Genomic DNA, 21,610 nt, shown 5'->3' on the forward strand with positions numbered 1-21,610 from the left:
ACCTCATAAGCTAACCTTTAGTAGCTACAAACTTTCCTTCTGTGTGTTTTTTTTTTTTCAACTCTCTGGAGACTTGGAATTGGCCTGAAGTTTCCTGTCTGCGAACTAGCTTTTATGGAACCAGAAGGCACCATGCAAGCTTCCAAGGAAGAGAAGTGCTACCCAGCTATGATGACTATAAACCTCAAGAACCAGCATGGCACAGTAACCCTAGGGTGCAACAGTGCCATGCATATCTTGGCAGTGGCCATCGGCTCCCTAACTGAACGCAAGTCCCACTCAACAAGAAGGAGACCATTCCTGACACTGGACCCAGCTAACTACTTGGGTCTAATAAAGTCATAGATGTTAGAGAACAACAACTATCATTTTACCAAACCATCACGGTTCTTAACTACATTCTGAATGTTTATCCTTACACCTACAGCTACGTGTAGTTCATATCCCTCACCGAAGAAACTTCTCTTTGCATTCGATAAAGACAATTACCGAAAACCACAACTGACCAAAATGCGGAGAACAGGAGATCTCGTGGTGTTCAGTCACAATTGATACAACACAACTCCTGTGTCTAAGTCTCAGGGGGTCATTGTGGAAGAGGGGTGGTAAGGTTGTAAGAGCCAGAGGATCAGGGAGTTTTCTGTGAGATTGTGTTTCCTAGAAACGTCAGAGATGCTACCCCCATGAAGTTTCATCAATATGGCTACCTAAACAAGACCTGACAATGATGGCGCCAATGGACATGCTAACATGGAAAGGTGAAAGCTTATGGGGTCCAAATCCCAGAGAAAGAACTATGTGCTGCTGGGGACTGCTGAGAGTAGGAGAAATCGTCTTCCATTGGAAAAAGCCACCCAACTGGTTATCCAATGCCAGGTGGTCAGCTCTAGTACATACAGGTCACATTATATGGAGGGAAAGGGTTGTATTTATGTATTTAGAAATCTGTGTGTGTGTGTGTGTGTGTGTGTGTGTGTGTGTAACACTAACAATTTAAAGAAATTAAAAAGAGGCCATGAATTTGAGAGAGGGCAAGGTAAGGGGTTTGACGGTGGAAAGGGAAAGGGGAAATGATGTAATGATATTATAATTTCAAAAATAGAAAAGGCACTTAGACAAGAATATCAACCATACATATGGCTTTAATGTTTTAACCAAAAATGAAATTCAGATCATTTATTTGTAGGCAACAAAATGACCACTTTAGACACTTGAAATCATTTACTCAAGGCATTTTTATATGTAATCATGCAGTTACAGCACATAATAAAAAAAGGTGTGAGAATTCAATATAAAGCCTGTGGCTAGGCATTTGAAATAAAAGTTCTCAAACAAGTTACAAATGTTTTGACAAATAAAACTTCCAGAAAAAAAAAATGGGAGAAACTAAAACTTCATTACAGACATTCTAATACCAAATGACATGTGACCGAGTGTGCAGCAAGCACATATTAATTATATGATATTAAATGTCTGTATCCCATGAGCTAAGACTTAATGCATTTTACATTCAAGTTCAGATAACTCAGCACCATTTCAGCTTGAAAGCTAACCAAAATCAGTATTCAAAATGGCCTAGAACTTTGGGACTCTGGGAATGAAATTTAAATGGTTGATTTTTTATGTTATATATGTAAATTCAAATATGAGGCATATGCAAAAGGGATAGCTGGGTTACTTAACATACTATGAGTAAAATGATTTCTAAAATATTTCCTGACTAAGAATTTAGTATTTTCATACAATCTACTGAAGATTAATGGTCAGTAGGGGAAAACTTTTAGTGAACTCCATTTCCTCTAAATTCTGAGCATAAAGAATGATGTGCACACATGTGCCTAACATTACTTTAAAGAGCAGCACGCAACTGTTATAAAGAATGCCCAGGGAACAATTAGATGGAAATTGTAAATTCAGTTCTTCTTATATAAAATGTGAAGGTTTTCTGCAGCTAGGCAGGATATGCCATGGTCCCACTGGAGATGGAATCTGCAGTCTCAGGATCACGACACTACGTTGCTGGCAAAGGGTAGACTAAACTGTGTTGCTTTCTATTTTTTTCACAGCCTTTATTAGTGTAAAAACAAGTTCCTTTGCAGTCTTTGGTGTTCTTTTTGCCATTCTCACCTCTTATTTTAAAAAATCTAGAGTTTAGTATACTAACTTGTCTAAACCAACTAATTATCAATGATCTTGATGGTCCTTAGTCTAAACCAACTAATTATCAATGATCTTGATGGTCCTTTGGAGAACAGATGCCCAAAGGTTAAATATATGAAGTCTTGAGTCACTACTTACAAATCATTTTGAAGTGTTTTAAAATTGTGGAAAGGAAAGAAATGTTTGTGAATAAACAGATGCTTAATTGAAAAATCAATCAACCAAAAAGTCCAAATTACTTTTAAAAGGCAGACATTTCATGGATTTGAAACATATTTTAATTATTAGAAATACATACATGTATATAATTAATAACTTTTAACTTATGTTTTGAAAAATAAAGTATGGCCATGACAAGTAGCAGTGTTTAAATTTTAAATTCTATAGACATATTTTTAACAGTTAAAAAATGAAATAAGGTGAGCCTAATTTTCATACCTAGCAAGGTAAGGGATAGTCTTTCTGTTTTCCAATGTCTATTAGGTAAGTGCTTGGTTTGCCTCAAATAACGATGACTAAAGAGATAAAGGTCTCATTGAAATTACTACCCTAAATATCTAAACATCGTATTATTAGCCTACTTTCTTTTATAGAGTTAAGAATCTTAATAAGACAAGATGTTAAATCTATGCATGCCAGTCTGGTTCAGTATTAATACTGACAGTAGTTTTAGTTTTGTTTTTAAAAGCACGTGTATTACAATAACTCCATCAGAAAGATTATAATTTGAAAGGATCATTCTACAGTCTTAAAACTGAAAAGCAATCTAAGGCAAGGAGGTCCATCAAAGAAGCAATCCTATGGATCAGATACCAGCTCAATCCGAGTTATATCTTCATGTGCTTATGGGCAAATGTGTACTCAGGCGGATAAGAATCATGTGTACCGCGCTATCCAGCCCTAGCAACTGCCCATCTCTGGCCCCTCTCTCCTGCATCAGTGAGTACAGTAGGATGATGAGGGACTGTGACCCTTACCACTCTGTGACACGTAAGGCATGGCTCCAGCTTGCTGAGAAAGGTCTACCTGATATGTTCTGGCACAGGAGGTACCTTCCTTGAGATTTTAACGCTGGTGAATGAAGGAAAACTTCAGCTTAAGCACCAGGAACTTAAAAAGTCTAACTTGATTCTTTCTGCACCTTCTGAATTTAAGAGTTTCCAAATCCTACTGCTGCACAGTTTCACAGTTTGAAGTAAGGTCACAGCAGTCTCATGGTGGTGTGCAGTCCTTGTTTTTTTTTTTGTTTTTTTTTTTTTTGCAGAAAGCACCTGCTTCCCTCTTTTTCTCCAACCTCTCAAGTATGCAATGCTATGTGCTTTGCTAATTTGGAACTGTCTTTTGTAGATACACAAAAACATGTACAGCCAATTCCTGAAGAATCTAGGATGATGGTCCTGTGTTGCACACAGTAGGTTATCTATTATGGATGATTTCATTTTTTTTAGCATTCCCCTTAATAGTTGGACATTTTAGAAGTGTAGTAGAGTTGAAAAAAATCCACAGAAGGTTTTCCAGTATTCTTTTTTACCGTATTTTAAAGATGGTTATAGTGTTAGAGATTCATCGTGTAATCTCTATGTCAGCAGTGACTTAATTTTGGCTAACAGTAAAGTATGCTGCAGGGCATAGCAGCTCTACATTGATCACACATGTCATCAGAATGGTTTCCCTATGCTGTTAATCCCCACAATGGTAATGTGAAGATTGCCACATTAGACATATCTGTCAACAGAAGAATGAAGTGGAGAGGGGAATATCAGCCAGTATCAGCCAGGAACTTGGAATTATCCAATTCATTCCAAAACAGAAGTTGACTTGAATCAGAGTGAAATTAAGCACTTAACAGAAAGAAAATTATCTAGTAATTTAAAAATGTAAACATAAATTTATATAGGGATGTAACTATCTGAATACATATATTGCCATCTCTCTGCTATAGAGTAATATTTCGTGACAACAATAGCTATGTATTTGACCCTTCCTCAGCACCAAATGTATCCACTCCTGTTTACACAGTAGGAATATCATTTTAAATTAATCTATATTGAGGCAGATATAAACCCATTATTGCTGTTTTACTGGTTTTTGCATTTTAGAAAACAATCAGTTCAAATTAGGGCTCATTCATTAAAAGACCATTTTTCCTTTTGCTCTATCACTTCAAAAGAAGACAAGAAATTTGGGGTTCTTTGAAAGAGCCAAGTAGGCACCTACAAACTTAAGACACCATTAATTCACAAAACAGCATGAATAAGTATTTAAAATTTCCCAAATAATGCTGGTTTAAACATTCAAAATCCAGTTATGGTATTTGTTGTGAAAGAGTCCAAACAAAACTTCCTTTGTTGTTTGCCTTTTAAAATATGTAAGTCCTTCCTACTGCAGCTAATCTATGTTTTTCATATTTCTGAACACCAGGCACTGCTTTATCCAATGGGAGCTGGGCTTGCATTCTAATACCTATATTAAGAGAACACATGGGACAAGTTATTAGCAGGATAATATCATGAATGAGTACAACCAATAACATTTTAGTCAGCCTTTTCAAAACTCGATGGAGCAAGTTCCCCGCCCCCTGCCTCCAGCAATAATCATCATGTAAAATTATGATTAGAACATGATTTAACAGTGATTGGAAGAAAAGAGTACGTAATATGTCAATAGCATGAAGTACATGCCTGATGTACAGTCTGGATGTTTAAAAGGCAAAACAAACAAACAACAACATTAAAAGAAGGAAAAGTCAAGCAGAGCTCATGGAACCAGCGCTCAAGCAGGTGAGTTCATTCCAGGGAAGAAGAGTACTGCGTCCACCAAGAGGCATAGTCATGGCTTCTGCGCCATCTTGCATTTGTCATTCTCTGCGTGCTTCTGGGTGCAGAATGATGCATTAATGGGTAGAGATAGGAACAAGGACCATGAACTAGGTATGGTCGTGTTGAAAGGCTGATCACGGAACCTCATATAAGGAAAAAATGCACTTGCGTTCAAATCATAAACCACCAGTTCCTAAAGAGCAGTTTCTATGAGGAGAAAGCCCAGTTACGTAGCATGGCAGAAGTAAAAAGGGCCCGAGTCATCTGAGAAGAGTTGGAGAAAAAGGCTCCATGAATGGAACACACCAAATTATTGGGTGGATTTTACATCCCACCAGAATGGTTTCAAATATCTGACCAGCATGAGAAACAACCAGTGAGCTAACAGTGGCATGTCATTAGAGCTAGGAGAGAACTGCCAATAATGACAGCATGAGGTCACACACACTTAGCCATCAGACTGTCCACAGGGCTTTATGTGCATTTCACTCCCTCCTGGAAAATGTCAGATTTTTTTTTCATGGCCTCCAGAGAGAAGATCCAAATCCTTAGCCTGCTCTTCATTTGTCCTTTTGATCTGATCGCAGCTGACAAACCCAACCGGAGTTTGCCTTTGCAAACATTGCCTGCCATCCACTCCTGCCAGGAAGTTACCCATGACTCTGACTCCTTCAGACATGCCCTTCCTCAGCACTGGTTTTGTAGTTCTGATCCTTCAAGGCCAAATTCAAATGCTGTTCTAGAGTCACTTCTTTATTTCTTGAGAGACAAAGTAATTCATGAATGAAGTGTTGAGCGGAAGACTGTAGGTGGCAGTTCTCTCCCTGGCCACGGATATATAGTGGGAACAAGCAATTAGAGCCTGGCCATTTGGGGGTAGGGAAGGATACAATCATTAAAGAAATTTATATGGAATACTTGGGAATTGCTACAGTAAGTCTACAAGGTAACCATTATACCTATTTAACCATTATACCTATTGTTTCCTGATACCAAGTTAGGACCTTAAATATACAGTGAAAAGTGACAGTAAGTAAATAAATAGAGAATGAGTTAATAAAAATTAGAAAATGTAAAAGAATCAACTACATATTAATTTTTATGATAAGTTATTTTTAGATTATGAGCCTTTATCCATGCTGAGGCTAACTCCATGCTTGGTGGTCCAGTGACCCAGACAAGCTTTCTGTACTATTGACATATTCAGAAGAATGTAATTTTCCAATATTATCTCTTTACTGTCATGAGCCTCATTTATTTATAATACTATGATAATGTTTGCAAAGTACAGATTGACTCTGTTCCTTTATGAAAATAAGGAAAGGATCTTGTGTGAGGTAATATGGTGCCTTTAAGCTATCAGTATCTCGGCAATGTCAGTGCAAAGATGATGTATGCTCAGTTATTCCCATGGTCTTCTCACTGTTTGGAAGGAACAACTAGCATAACATGAAGCAGGCAAAGCTTTAAAGGAGTCAGGCAAGACAGGTAGCAACCGGGCAAACCTTCTGTACTTTCCTCTTCATTAAAGAACTTCTGCTTAATATTCATGGGCTGAGATTCCTTTTAAGACTCACAAACTGGTTTCGGGACTCAGGGAATTATGGAGGGAAGACACACACACACATTTTGCAACCAATAAATGAAAGTGTACCTTGGAAAATGCTTTGAATTTCTTTGCATTCCCATCAGGGAGCATGGGGGAAGGGGAGGAATGCCAATGACTGTGGCTCCTACAAGCTCATTTACACTGCTTAATGAGTAATTTGTTGGACTGGACTGCTACAGAACTTGTCAGGTAAACAGTATATCTTCCCAGGTGAACACTGTACAAGCTGTAGCATGAGTAAAACATTACTACATCCTCATTCTCTAGTATTGTCAAAAATAATAACATGGGTCCTATATTTAATTTTTTTTTTTGGTTTTTCGAGACAGGGTTTCTCCGTGTAGCTTTGCGCCTTTCCTGGAACTCACTCTGTAGGCCAGGTTGGCCTCAAACTCACAGAGATCCGCCTGCCTCTGCCTCCCGAGTGCTGGGATTAAAGGCGTGTGCCACCACCATCCGCTATGACCACCTAGCTATATATTTAATTTTTGCTTTGCTTTATTTGCAAGGAAGGTATGGTAGTAGAAGCAAAGCAAATGCCAGTGCTGTATAAATCTAGGTGACAAAACTTGTAAGCACCTGCCAGTCTTTCAGCTAGTATCAAGTCAAAGTTCCTTATAAAAGAAATTACTTGGCTTGCCAAACAATACTTACGGTGAAATTGTGCAGCCTGAGGCATAGGCATGGTGTCCTGTGTAGCGAATGTCACAGCGTACAACATTGTTACTGTAGTCTGATTCAGGCACCAGGTAGCTGGGGTTTACACTGACCTGCACAACAGAAATAGCATGGTGAATGACTTCCTGTTCATCTTTATATGCATACTCTTATTTCTTCCTATTTCTGTAGAGGTGTTGCAGTGAAATTGCTAACAAGGGACTCAGCTAAATAAATAAAAGCAAGAAAAGGAGTCTAAGTAAAGCATGTAGTTAAACACTGTCTATATTACAAAGGAAGTTGTGTAAATTTCTCTGAGCTCTTTTTAAAAACATCATACTCTAGATTGCTTAAAAATTGTTATGAAGGGTGTTCAATTACAATTTTGTTGTTTTGTTTTTCAAGACAGTGTTTTTCTGTTTAGTCCTTGCTGTCCTAGAACTCTCTTTATAGACCAGGCTGGCCTCAAACTCAGACATCCACTTGCCTCTGCCTCCCAGGTGCTGGAATTAAAGGTGTGCACCACCACTGCCCTGCATTTTTGGTTACTTTTAAGACCATGATTATTTAATATTTGAAACCAGAAAAAGGGAGTGTATTGAATTGTCATGGTAAATTACATGTATTCAAAGCTCCTACCTTTAGAATATAGTTTCCAGGTTGTACATCTGTAATATCAATCCACTGGCAGTCTATGTCTGCCGCATAGGTATCATAACATCCGGGACTCAATCCCTGAAATCAGCAAAGTTGTAAAAATTAAATTATAGCATATGGCTAGACAGAGTTAAAACAAACAAACATGATATTATTGGTAAATTAAATCCTAAGTTGGTACCTAGAAGAATTTGGCATAAAAATACTTCTGTTTCATCTCCATTGAGAACCACACATTTCCCAGTCTTATAATAGCTAGGGCTTTATAGGGATTGCAGTATGAAGTGGTGTGTCTTATTTCACAAGTCACCAGTAGAAAACAGAGTTAATCAACAAAATAAGCCTTCACCACAATTCAAGATATTACACCAGGAATAAAGGTCTCATAGCAAATTAGTTCCAATATCCTATCTGTGAACCTCCCTGCAATGACCTTCCTACATTCTGAATGTTCATGGTCTTTTGTCCTGTTTAGCTTTATAGCGTTCATCCATTTCTGCTCTATATACTCATCATATTACAGAAATTCCTCAAGGGTAGAGTCTAGTTGCACCCTTGAGAAGCTAACATTTGTTATTATTATGTGCCAGAACCATTTTAAACATATTATATAAAGCCAATTCTCACAACTACATAAGGCAGGTGTATTACTATCTCCATTTTATAGATGAGGAAGCTGAGGCACACTAAGGCCAAATGACTTATTCCAGGGCAAACAGCTAGGGAATGACTGAGTTGGTTTCAAGATTATGTAAACAGGTACCTTTTCTTAACTACCACATTCCCTCCATCAAATAATCAGTGAAATCTTAGTTGAGTCACAAGGATGGATATATGCCCAAACTGGTCAATATGCATCAGTCTACATGCTAAAACATTCACACCAGCAAGTCAACAGGTGTCTCATAAGGCTGCCAGGAGAAAAATGCCAAGAATATATGCTCCTTGCTCTCATGAGGCTGAAGACATTTTCTCCCACGGGGGGGGGCGGGGGGGGGGGGAGATGGATATCTTTTTTTTTATTTTCTTATTTCCTCATGAGAACTTTTAACTGTTGTATTTTCACTCTGATAATCCAAAGTTGATTAAAAGTATGTGTTACAATCATTTGAACTCAGAAGTATCATTTAAGATCATCACTCAAGTTTGCTTTGATGCTTAAGGTCATTTTGGTCACCAATGATAACAAAAGCCTCTCAACATGCTTTAGGGATGTGGGTTTGGCTACATCTGGATTTGGGAAGAGTGAACAATTTTGCTGTCCACAGCACAGGACAGTAGAGACAAGCCAACTCGAAATCACTTGAGTCACAGGAATGAGGACCATAATTGCCTGAGTTCCCACCTTGATCCATTCTCATCTTATGTGTTGGATAGGAAATACAAGAGGAAGAACTTTTGGTCTGATTCTACCACATCATTCTCTGATTCTGGCACCTTACACACTAAGCAGTACTAACAGCTGTCACTACCATTACTACTATTTCACATATGACTCTAAATTGTGCACTGGATTAGATACCCAAGGAAGATAGGCATAAGTAATGCTACTGTTAAGTGAATAAGTGTTTCAGAAATGCTGAAGTTATCCCTGTTGGCATCCACCCATAATCTCAAAGGTGCAGAATGCTGAGGCAGGAGAACAATTTAAGCCCATGAATTTGACACCGGCCTAGGTCACACAATCTTAAAAGCGCTATGTGTATGTGTTAGCACTAATGGCTGACACTGTTACTCTATGATTCACGCACTCACAAAATATGTTAATTTTGAACTTTGCTTATTTGGACTTGCAAATAAATACCTGAAGTTTACCCAGGCCATTAAGTGAGTAGACATTTCAATATTCAAATTCAAATGTAAAACTAAATTGGAAATATAACTTCATTCTACACTATCTAAATTCATTATTTGGTTTCAGCAAAACATAATGGTTTGCTACGTTTGGTCAATGAGTATGATGTGACTATTTTTAGTTGTGCATGAATTTAGTATGTAAATTTGTAGTCTTAGAACATGTGGCTTTTATATATAATATATGCATAAGTTATACTTAGTTATATGCATAAACATTTAGGAACACAACACCAGTATAACACAACTAACAAAAGTCAACATTAGGGGTCTGTGTGAATTTTTTTCTTTAAGTGATTTTTGTTCAAGAGACAATTGAAAAAAAAACCAGAAACATATAAATCACTTACAATGCAAAACCTGGTGAAGAATTTTTAAGACGTGTACAGAGAAGGATGAACATAACAAGAGTGAGATTATGCCAGCAAATAGGGGAGCCTCTGGGGTTGAAACATGAACAACTCCCCACCCAAGTGTTCCATCTTAGAATGAGATGATCAGTATGTGTCATTTTCTGAATAGGGAAAGGAAGAGCCCCAGCTTCTCTGGGGGTGATCACAGGATGAGAATGCAATATCTGAATGGGTACATGCTTAGTATGTGGTTGGGTTACATCCTTCACTTAAAGCACATGTCCTGCCCCTCCCAACCTATGCTAAGTATAACTGTTTCCCTTTCTAACCACTTTGATGAGCTAAGCCCAGAGGAAAGAAGTATGGTCCACACATGTAGGTCACTAAAAAGCTTCCGGCCACAATCCTGGAATCTGCTCCCCAAGATGACAGCTGTTGGTGTCTTTGTGCCCTGGGTAATGTACATTCACGGACTACTTGCCAAGAGCTGGGCTGGAGTAAAATTATAACGTCTTTTTACAAATGAGGGTTTTGGATGGAAATACCGGCATGGCTTTTAACTGACACACATTTTCCAATCCTAGGACACACAATAGTGCTTAGCTCAGCACGATTAAAAACAAATTCATCCGAAGAACATCTGATACCAATTACGCTGTAGGTTTAAATGTACATGTGTGGAGAAAGAAATGTGTCTTTCTATTCTTATTTGCATTATTAGACGTGATGCTGTTTAAAGTACCCTGAAGGAACTGACTTCAACTCCTTGTTCTAACTCTAGGCACTATTCCATAGTAAGCAGGAAGGTAGGAAACAAAACGGTTTTGCAGGTGGGAAAACAGTTCTACGTTGCCAGCAGTTATTTATAGCCAATTAAAGAACCCAGAATGAAGGCAGATGCTTCAAGTCATTCCTTTGTGTGCAGAAAGGAAACTACTTTTCATTGTGTTATGTAGCAGGGATCCACAGTGACCTTCTGTGATCACCAGCAGGGTCTGCGTGGGCAGCTGGAAACACTTTAAAAGCAATTTGCACCACCCAGTCATCTGCCTTTTCCCAATTAATTTCTGCGTTGGTAAGATAACCTCAAAATGAAACAAAGGATTTTAAAAAAAGAAGAAGAAGAAGAAGAAGAAGAAGAAGAAGAAGAAGAAGAAGAAGAAGAAGGGAGGGGGAGGAAGAAAACAGCAGATGACGTTGTTTTCCTAGTCTCTGGACATCTGAGGGTTCCTGATGTCCGAGGGCCAGCCTACCTGTGTGTGGGCGGTGCACGCAAAGCGCCTGTGGTACCCGTAGTCACAGGATGTGTCCTCGAGACAGAAGCTTGCTTTGTGGCCTTCAGCCACTCTCCTCTGTGTGTTGGCATCAAGCAGGTCGTAGTGGCTGAATTCATCCATGCTGTGGTAATGTCTAATGTCCCACACAACAAAAACACAGCAGTCAGTGGCATGTAGAGGAAACAATAAGGACATTAAGTGACCTCCTTGTCTCATGAATCAAATGGTGTTATTGCTCACAAATTAAAACAGGGCAAGTTTATTTTCTTGTTTTTTTAAAGATTTATTTATTTTATGTGTGTGAACGTATTGCCTACAAGTTATATGTGCACCATGTACATGCCTGGTGCCGGAGGAAGTCAGAAGAGGGCTTGAATCCCTTGGAACTGGAGATGTGATATGGATGGTTACAAACCACCCTGTGAGTACTGGAAATCAAACCTGGCTCCTCTGCAAGAGCAGCAAGTACTCTTAACACTGAGCCATCTCCCCAGCCCAACCCCCTCCCCCTTGGTTTTAGACAGGGTCTCACAGTGTAGCTCTAGCTATCCTGGAAGTTATTCTGTAGACCATGCTGGCCTTGAATTCAGAGATCTACCCACCTCTGCCTCCCATGTGCTGGGACTAAAGGCATGTGCCACCATGCCTGGTCCTCAAGTTTATCTTCTTAAAGAGATATTCATGCTAGATTATTTTTTTCAGAAAGGACATAAATGCATCAAAATTGCAAGCTTTTAACTTTACTTCGTAGTAAGGACAGAGTATCTGTTCCTTTCCACAGAGTAGCTATAAAGACAATTCATTATCTGTGCTTGTACCCTGTGGAGTCTCTCGTGTGTTTCTCTGGGTGCCACTGCCCATGTTGCTGATAGGATGCTGATTTCAAACAAGAGTTTTACTCGAGAGGGCTTGCTATGAGAGTCTAGAAACTAGAGTTTCAACATTTTAAAATCTCTTTGGAAATGCAAGGGGGGACATGTTTTTCTACCACTATTATTTAAATAGCACAAACTTTCAAAATAAAATATTTCTACTTTAATAAGCAAATTATGCAGCTAAAGTCTGCTTTTTCTCTATTCATTAAGTAGAAGACTTCTGAGCTCATCCTCATCTTACATGGGGGAGGGGCAACAATGGGAAAGGGTTTGAATTTCTGTAAGTAGGAGACCACACATCAGGATTTCCTGGCACTGAATATCTGGGCACATTACCTAGGCAAATGATGGCATAACCACATGTAATTTCAAAATTAAAACCTTTAAATTTAGAAAGGGCAGAGCAACCACTCTGGGGCTGATATGGGCCTTTCAAAAGATGGAAGTGGATCTGCTCCTCAAGTCTGTCTCATGTGTGTTCCATTGAGGATGGTTTCTGAATCCTTTAGGTAAAAGAAGCTGTGCTTTTCTTAAATGGTTGTTAAGGCTGACCAGCTGCAGGTGATCATGTAGATGATCTTATCCATAGCAGACACTTGTACATAATAGTAAATTATGTAAATTTGCTATTTACATAGATGATCTTATTTATAGAAGATACTTTTACATAATAAAAGTTCTGTAAATTTACTACTTACATAGATGATCTTATTTATAGCAGATACTTTTACTTAATAGCAAATTCTATGGCAGCCATTGTTATGTCTCTCCACACTTTTTAATGAGCCTGACTTAAGTTTCCAATTCAAAAGATAATGGGATTGGGTGGTGAAGGGGCCGTCTTTAAGGTTTAACATTCTTTGATGACCATCAACCCGTATAGTAAAAGTTCTAAGTACAAATAATAGCAAATCTCTAGCTTTAGGTAAGACACGTGAAGAATCATCTGAAAGATGTCAGAGCGTCCCAGAAGCACTGAGAGGCCCGTCCACTCACTGATGACAACTGTGCCACTCCCAGGAATAGCGAGGGCGGCTTGGTAAGAAGTCAGACGTCCCTTGGTTTTTCACTCTTTGGGGAAATCGTAGCAGTACCCTGTGATCATAATCCCGGACATCTGCCCTATATGCTGAGCTGTGGGTTTAGAAACAAACAAACAAACATTAGATCCAGTGAATATCGATGAAAAACAAAACTAGAAGGAACAGCTCACTGTTACACTGTAGTGGCATCCCTCCCCTTCCCCAACTAGCCTCTCAGCTCAAAGAGACCATCCTGAGCTCCCATCCAGTTCTGGAAGAATAAAAACATAGTGACTACCTGGTGAATGAGTGAATGAAGGACAACAGTAAAAACCTACAAAGCTTGAAATTAGGATTTACACTAAAAAAAATTATTGATGATACACTCTGCATCTAAAAATTATGAAATTGCTATAGTAATGATCACACGCCAAAAAGATCCACATACATCTATTAATAAGTTGATAGGTTTAAAATAGTAAGTGGAGAAACACTCTAAAACATGACAGCTAGCTTTAGATTGACAGCTTTATACTTCACTATCATCAGACAGGGAACCCCTCTCTCCTATCTTCCAGCGTTCAGTGGTGTGGATCATGCAAGACTCGGGAATGAAAATGAGCTTGAATTTCTTCCCTTAGCCTGACGGTTGTAAAAAAGCCAACGTGGAATAAAGGTTCGTATAAACACTTCTGGGATGCTTCTATATTTTTGTAGGTCTAGGTTGGAATACCATTGGTGACCCATTTTACTTAAGGTACCACCAGAACTACGCAAGCATCTTATGCTCCCTCTGCTGGTTGCCAGCAGCAAAATCGGAGAATTCCAAGTCCAGAATAGCTATTTTATTTTGGGAATGATGGAAAACAAAACTCTTGCTCATGGTCTTATACCAAAACAACCCAGTTAATCACGGCCTGAAAGAAATGTGGAATGCAGTCTTTACCAATGGGGGGCGCCACCGTGGCGAACACACCCCAGACCATCCGAGAATAATAGCGAGCGCTTCTTTTCTACTTTTCCCCCTGTGTGGTTGGTTGTTGAGCTCCTGTTTTATAGAAAAATGTTGGCGCCAATGCCTAATAGAAAGAAACCTTGGGAAAAGAATCTAAGACTCAGTCTCCAGAACAAGGGTTTTCGCCCCCCTCTCCCGATTTGCGCCTCCCAGTGAGGCGGCACCCATAAAAACATTCCAAATTAACTCTCTATCCAAGTCAGCATGCCCAGGAGGTCACGTCCCACTTCCCAGCCCTTGTCCCACTTCCTGGCCCTTGTCTGCACTGAATAGCGGTCAGAACTAGGCACCCGTGTGATCCCAGGATCAAAATGGGAGCCAGGCTGTGGAAATCCATACCTAGCCAGGCAGTTTTCTTCCGCAGCGCATCTCAGATTGTACATAGACATCTTCTGCACATATGTAGATGCCTGGATGTAGTAGGGGTCCGGCACCAGGTCCGGGAGACCTAAAAATAAGACAAGCAGGTGACCTCTGACCCCAGGTCCCCTCTTTTGTCTCCCTTTGCCCACCAAGTCCGCTGGGTGGGGCTGAGTGTGTGGAAGAACAGGGAACTCCAAGACTGGGAAGGAAAGGAAAGAAGAAGCTGCTGGAGCCAGGAGCGCGGTTTCCATCAGATTCCAGAGCTGGCGGGGCAGGCGAGGGGGAATTAGGGGGGTCCGGTCGGCCGGGATGGGGGGGACCAGTCGCGCTCAGTCCGCCAAGTCTAGACAGCACCGACCTGCAGCCAGGGTGGCCAGGTGCCTCGCGTGAACCTGGGGGTGCTTACCATACTGGAAGTAACCGGTGCCGTATCCGGGTCGGTACCTGCTCCCAGGCCGGGGCCTCTCATACGTGTCATAGTAGTTATAATAGGGATTGTCGTCGGAGTACTTGTAGGGATTGTAGGGGTCGTCGCCCACCATGCGGTCTACGTGGCTGGGAGGCCTCAGGTTACTGAGCTGCGGGGGCTGTGGCGACGCAGTCCGGTTCCCTGCGCGCCGGGAGGTCCCACCATCGCGGGCCCCCGACGGCGAGAAGCCAGCTTCGAACCAGTGGCGGGCGGCGGGCCGGGGACGGCCGGGGGCGACCCCCGACGGGCTCGGTGTCCGCGCGCGGGCAGAGGCCGTGCGGTTGTCCCGCAGCAGCAGAATGGGCGTGCGCGGCTGCGGGGCGGCGTTGCCGTCGGGGCCCGGGGCCGCGGCGGCGCTGGGGTCGCGTCGCCGCTGCTGCGGCTGGTACTGCGCCCCGAGGCTCAGCAGACTGAACACCTGCCCATTGTTCTCCCATTGGATTGTCTGGCGCCAGGCGCCCGGGGCGGCGGGTGGCTCCCGCGGGGCCTGCGGGGCGCAGCGGAGAAGGGGACAGAGCTGCAGCGGCCCCAGCAGGAGCACGGTCCAGGCGAAACGCATGGCTCTCCCGGCGAGTCCTTTCTGCGGGGAGGAGGACGTGGCTGGGAGAGAGTGAAGACGGGGCTCAGATCCCGCGAAGGAACGAGACCTCTTCGGGGCCGGGAGGAGGGCGAGGCGCGGGGATGGGTCGCAGTGAGCCGTGCCAAGGGCGGACGGCAGACCCTGCCCCCAGCCCAGGCCGCCGTCGGACGTGGCACCCCCTTTCCCAGTCCTGGAAGACGACGACGGGGAGCAGCGGCGCACGACGGTCGGTCCCGGCGAGCGCACAGTGTCTGGAGTGGAAGAAGGGGAGAGATTTTAAACTTTCTGACAAGTTTGCAGTTACACAAGCCGTTCTGGCCCCGCTCGCTGCCCCTCCGCTATTTGTTCACGTAATGCGATTGGAAACGTGCGAGGCGGACAGCTCCTCCACTCTGCCCCTCCTCCCCTCTCCGCCCCACTCCCCTCCTCCCCAGACACGTTGCACAGGGAGAGTTAAGGGGAAAGAACAAAACGGAACACACATCCTGAGACACACTCGACTTAATCTGGGCCGAACATGCAGGAATTTCAAAAGACTCAGACAGGCGAAGGCAGCCAGGCCATGGGCCCAAGCCAAAATATGCATGAAGAAAAATGCTATTAGGTCACCAGCCCTGGAGAGGCGGGAAGTCAAGAGGTGGGGAGAGCGGTAGGGCCAAAGTGTGCGTGCTGGGATGGGGGAGGCTGTGACTAACGCTTATCCATAAAGAAGTTAACCAGACGAATTTCCCAACGCACACTCACCCCGCTTTTATGGGAAGCGCCCTCAGCAAATAAACCCCAAGGATATCAAATTTTGTTTTTCTGGCTGTAGGTAATATGAGAAATGGGTTACAAATCTGTTTCCTACAGTGAGTATTTTAATAACTAAAGTGAAAATTTACAGGGAACAAAGTGTAGTGAATAAGCCTGCCCCTCTCTCTCTCTCTCTCTCTCTCTCTCTCTCTCTCTCTCTCTCTCTCTCTCTCCAAATAACCGGCCCAATTTGCACTTTAAGTGATGATGAAGAATTCTTTCATCCCTACTGTGTACCGGAAAGCTAGAAGAAGAGCAGGAGAGTGTTCAAGGACATCTTCAAGTAGACGTTTCATTTGACTTCTTGCTCCTTCTCTCCTGTGTCTAATAAGGAGGTTTGACTTCACATGTTAAAATCAAATTGCCAATATTAAAGGTTGAAATTCAATAAAGTATTCAGCAGCTTTTAATTCCTCTTCCAGTCTAAACAAAGGTGTTACAAGAGAAATAGCCTTTGAGTTCTGAGTTCACTACAGAGAAGACGTAGGTGTGGCTGGCCAGGAGAATGAGTCGGAGGATAATCTGTAACTGGACAGAGATGCTTAATAGACCAACTATTCACATCCCACTCAGGGTCTGGGAAACTCTGAACTGAATTCAAAGAAAAATTGATACTAAGTGGCCCTTTTAAACTACTAGGCAAGCCAGAATTTAGTATCCACTTTATCGGTCCCATCACTGAGCTGTTGTCTAGACACTTCAATCTCACCTCTTAGACTCCGTGTTTTCATAACTGATCACCCCACCAGGTGGTTTGGTGGACATCTACTAGTCTGACTGCTTGATACCCATTTCCTTTTTCTTTCTGTTCTTCAGGAAACTCTGCCCAGAACCTCTGACGCCCATAGTGAGGTTGGACTGACAAGGCATTCATGCGACTTCTTCACTTCAAGAACGGGTCACAAGATCTGAGTTTGTTCTAATTAAACTATCTTCCTAGAATCTAAATGTCAAGTTGGTCACACGGTGAACATTATTCCTCCTCCCACTGCTAGAAAAAGTTCTGGCTCTTCAGCATTTCCTTCAGATTTTCTAGTGCAATCTTTTGTGGACTAACATAGTCAGTTTCTGTCATCTGCCACAGGAGAATCCTGACTGACAGAGGGGGTTGGCCTGCGGCTTTCAGCTAGTTAAATCACATGACTCAGAGTCCAGGGTAATGAATCTGGCTTTTTGAGTCTAGTTAGATGGACCACGTACCTTCCTTGGTCACCAAGGGATATGACACAGAGTTTGGCCCACATGTGGTAAATCTACAGCCTACATGATGAGGATAAACTTTAAGTGCAAGTTCACTCACCACAAGTCAACAGTGAATTCTTTTCTGAACAAAACCATCTCTAAGATAACACTAGTTGTCATTTTACTGGCTGGCTAGAAGGCTTAAAATTAACTACTGGATTTCTCTAGACTTTGTAAGAGAGATAGAGGGAAAAAAAGAAAAAAAAGGTGCTATAATTTGGATGGACAGATGACATTATAAGGAGAAACAGAAAGAGACTGAGTATCGTTATCTTTCATCTGAAAAAGGTTCTACATCTGCCCATGAACAGTTACCTCCAGAACAGAATGGCTGGGGACAGTTATCACTTGACCACAGGTTTCTGAGGGAAGACCTTTGCTGTGGCTGTCAAATTAGAGTAAAGTGGTTCCTATTGGGAGGGTAGAAAGTTTGTCCTGGATCTCAGTTAGCATGCCTTTGTTTCCAGGTCTGGTGCTTGGTTGTGGGGGGGGGGGGGAGGAAAAGAGAGGAAGAAGGGAGAGGGGGAGGGGAAAGGGAAGAGGGGGAGGGGAAAGGGAAGAGGGGGAGGGGAAAGGGAAGAGGGGGAGGGGGAGGGGAAAAGGAAGAGGGGGAGGGGAAAGAGGAGAGGGGGAGGGAGATGGGGGAGGAAAAGCTTCTCTGTATAGGCGTTTTATTTTTTCTGGTTCTTAGCACTTTGTCAGATTTAACAAATAATCCAAATCCTCTTCAAAGTATTCTTCCAAGTTTCAAAATCTCTGATTTTCTTGAATATCCACTTACTCTATTTTCAATTCAATCACTGCAATATTACATTATGGCCATTAATATTGAAAAAAATTTCTCGAATTGGACTTTAAAATATTGGGTAATTTTTGTGTACGTATAAGATGGAGCCTACAGAAGATGATGTTCACTTTTTAAGTATTTTCCATCAGTGAAATTCCATTACACATTTATTTGTTTTACAGAATCTCATACACACATTTACGCTTTGCAGGATAGTGTGCTATATAGGTGACTTGTAAACATGATCACTAAACACTCACAGCGGATGAGGCTCATCATTTTCTCCCAGTTTGCTTCAAAAGATTTAAAACCGGTTCATGAAAACAGAAATAACAGCCCAGAACAATCACAATGCACTTTGCTTATTTTATTAATCACACACATATGAACATATACACACAACTTCAGGGGTAGGGGATATGTAACCCACTGGCACACACTCTAAATGCCATAAAAGGGAAAAAAAAAAAGTCATTTTCTCCCTCTTTCATTTCCTCCAAACTCTCTTGCTTAAGACTTAGCTATCTGGGAGAAAAAGAAAAGAAAACATGTGGCCACCACATTGAGGACAATAGGAAGTGTTTGCCACCATGGGGTGATGCCATGTAGCCATGCATTGTGCTCTTTTCTTAGAGGCAAAACCACTCTTTTCAAAATTAGACAAGCCAGTTTTCTTCCACTCAAAGCTGAAGCTAATAAAAAATAATACTAGCAGCAATTATAATGATGACAGTAACTATAGCTGCATCAAGGTGTCCCCAGCTCTTGTAAGATGAACGGTTGATCCCAAGAGAGCAGCTTTTTGTGGACAGATCTATGATTTATATCAAAAAAGAGGGAATCATCTCAACCCACCCCCCGCTTTTTTTTTTTTTTTTTTAGCAAGGTTCTATTTCTACCAAGAAATAAAAGTCCCATCCGACTCAAGTAAGTTCTTACCCAAGCTGCGCGTGTACTTCTTCCCTTTGGCTCTCTGAGCAGCAGCAAGGCGGCAGTAGGTGAGAACAAGCCCCTGAGGAAAGGCTTCAAGAAGGGAGCCAAGATGAAACTGGTTGGTCCATTTTCTAAGAAAGACTGGTATGATGTGAAAGCTCCACCTATGTTCCAGTTTAGAAACATTGGAAAAACACCAGTCACAAGGACCCAAGGAAACAGAATTTCATCTGATTGCCTCAAGGGTCGTGTGTTTGAAGAGAGCTTTGCTGATCTACAGAGTGACAAAGTTGTGTTTAGAAAATTCAAGCTAATTACTGAAGTTGTTCAGGGCAAAATAAAAAAAAAAATGTCTGATTAACTTCCATGGCATGGATCTTACCCAGGACAAAATGTGTTCCATGGTCAAAAAGTGGCAGACTAGACCATGACTGACGCTTGTGTTGATGTCAAGACAACCAATGGTTCTTTGCTCCTTCTGTTCTGTGTTGGTTTCACTAAAAAACGCACCAGCCAGACATGCAAAACATCCCATGTGCAGCCCCAGCAGGTCCTCCAGATCTGGAAGAAGGTGATAAAAATGCAGAAGAAACCCAAGTTCGAATTGAGAAAACTCAGGGCGCTCTGTGGTGAAGGTGGAAGTTCTGGAAAAACTACTGATGATGAGACAGGTGTGAGTGAGCTGATGGATATGAACCAAGAAACTGTTGAAAACCCAGACTTCCAATAGTGACAAATAAAAGTTCCTATTTGTGAAAAAGGAAGAGAGAAAGAAAAGTCAAAAGGTTGTGCCTCCAGAATTTGCTAGGTAAGTTTATACTCAAAGGATATGGAATTATTCAGAAAGTTAAAACTGTAAAGCAGAACCAGAACGATAACTGCATAACCAAAGAACCAGTGTGTGAGCCTCAATTCTTTTGTTTGGGGGCTGGAGAGGTGGCTCAGAGGTTTAGTGCCCTTCCTACTCTTCCAAAGACCCCAGATTGGTTTTTCTGCACCAATCAGCCTGCTCATAACCACCTGTAACTCCAACTCCAGGGAATCTGGCTCTCTTCTAGTCTCTGTGGACAACTGCACGCTCGCACGCGCACAAATAAATAAAATTGAAAAGTATGTGGCACAGAAAGCACATTTGAATCTTGTTCTTCAGTGAAGTTCATGGCTTGTGTGAAGTTCGTTGTAACCCTGTAGTCCTAACACACCGAAGGGAAGCAAGCAGAGGGAGCGGAAAGTCCACATTAAAACGTTAGAGAAAAGAAGCAATTATGCCATCTTACGTAAAAGAAGTGGGCGGGAGAGTGGGAGGAAGGAATTGATGATCAGAAAAGACAACCAGAAAAAGTAACAGAGTGAGATACAGAACCCTGACGTTTTCTAATTGGAGTAGAAGGGGACCGGTGAGTGGACTTGAAAGCTAACAGGGACTTTCCACTCCTTTCTCTCCATCCTTGCTGTCTGCCACATGCCACTTCCAGGTATTCACCCAAATATAAAAGTAGACAGTTGGTACACATTTGTCTGTGTGTCAAGACCGAACTAAAAAAAGAAAATAAGTAAACAAACTGGCTAGAAATAGCCCAGAAAGAATGAATTTTAAATATATCTGGCTGGGTTACCTAGCCCCTTTGGGCCACCTAAGGAAGGGAAAAGTGGAATTGAAGTCTGGGGAATAGAAAAGCATTCTATTCTGCTGTCTTTAATGGAACTCCGTATGAGATTACATAAAGAATGCTAGTCTAGCAAAACAGAAAAGTGGGAAGAGAGGAAGGACCTCAGGGTGAGGAGAAAGGACCTTTGAAACACAGTGAGTCAGTCAAAGTAATTTTGTTTATATTGACCAAAAAAATAAAGTGTCAGCCAGTTGGCAAAATCATTCCTAAATGAAGTCCAGGTAATTTGATTGGGCTAGTTGACAGCCTAGTGACAAAAAAAAAAAAAAAAAAAGGTCAGTTGTAGGTGTTACAGGGTGTGTCAGTCAGGGTTGTTTCTATTAGTGATAGGAAAGGTTGTGCAGCGAGGTCTGAATCTCAGCTTCTTTGCTCCTCAACTCTCCCTATAGTCCTCCACACTCACTGCCCATCACCCTGAAAGTTATTTATTCTCACATTATCCAATCATGATCTTCTGCTATGCAGGAAGGTGC

The 21,610-nt window shown here is 41.7% G+C and overlaps 1 protein-coding gene and 1 pseudogene across 1 annotated transcript; one reads left to right on the plus strand and one right to left on the minus strand.

Annotated features, from left to right (window-relative positions):
* Window positions 1-7,238: 7,238 nt before the first annotated feature.
* On the minus strand, window positions 7,239-16,095 carry Lox (lysyl oxidase). Its single transcript, XM_059246607.1, has 6 exons — window positions 15,068-16,095; window positions 14,638-14,746; window positions 13,258-13,395; window positions 11,363-11,519; window positions 7,885-7,980; window positions 7,239-7,358 (listed from the first exon to the last, which is right to left on the minus strand). Exons 1-6 carry the CDS (start codon window positions 15,687-15,689, stop codon window positions 7,239-7,241), a joined length of 1,242 nt encoding a protein of 413 aa, XP_059102590.1. The 5' UTR covers window positions 15,690-16,095.
* LOC131895617 (uncharacterized) lies at window positions 15,812-20,197 on the plus strand (annotated as a pseudogene).
* The last annotated feature ends 1,413 nt before the right edge of the window (window positions 20,198-21,610 follow it).

Source organism: Peromyscus eremicus, chromosome 19, assembly GCF_949786415.1.
Source record: "Peromyscus eremicus chromosome 19, PerEre_H2_v1, whole genome shotgun sequence".
Taxonomy (NCBI): Eukaryota; Metazoa; Chordata; class Mammalia; order Rodentia; family Cricetidae; genus Peromyscus; species Peromyscus eremicus.

Excerpts from the sequence above, each read along its gene's own strand:
- Lox (XM_059246607.1), bottom strand. The coding sequence starts at position 15,689 with ATGCGTTTCGCCTGGACCGTGCTCCTGCTGGGGCCGCTGCAGCTCTGT. Across the intron at positions 11,520-13,257 it reads GAGTGGCACAGTTGTCATCA|ACATTACCACAGCATGGATG; the intron begins GTGAGTGGACGG and ends GTGGGACATTAG. Across the intron at positions 7,981-11,362 it reads CGTGCACCGCCCACACACAG|GGATTGAGTCCCGGATGTTA; the intron begins GTAGGCTGGCCC and ends TGCTGATTTCAG.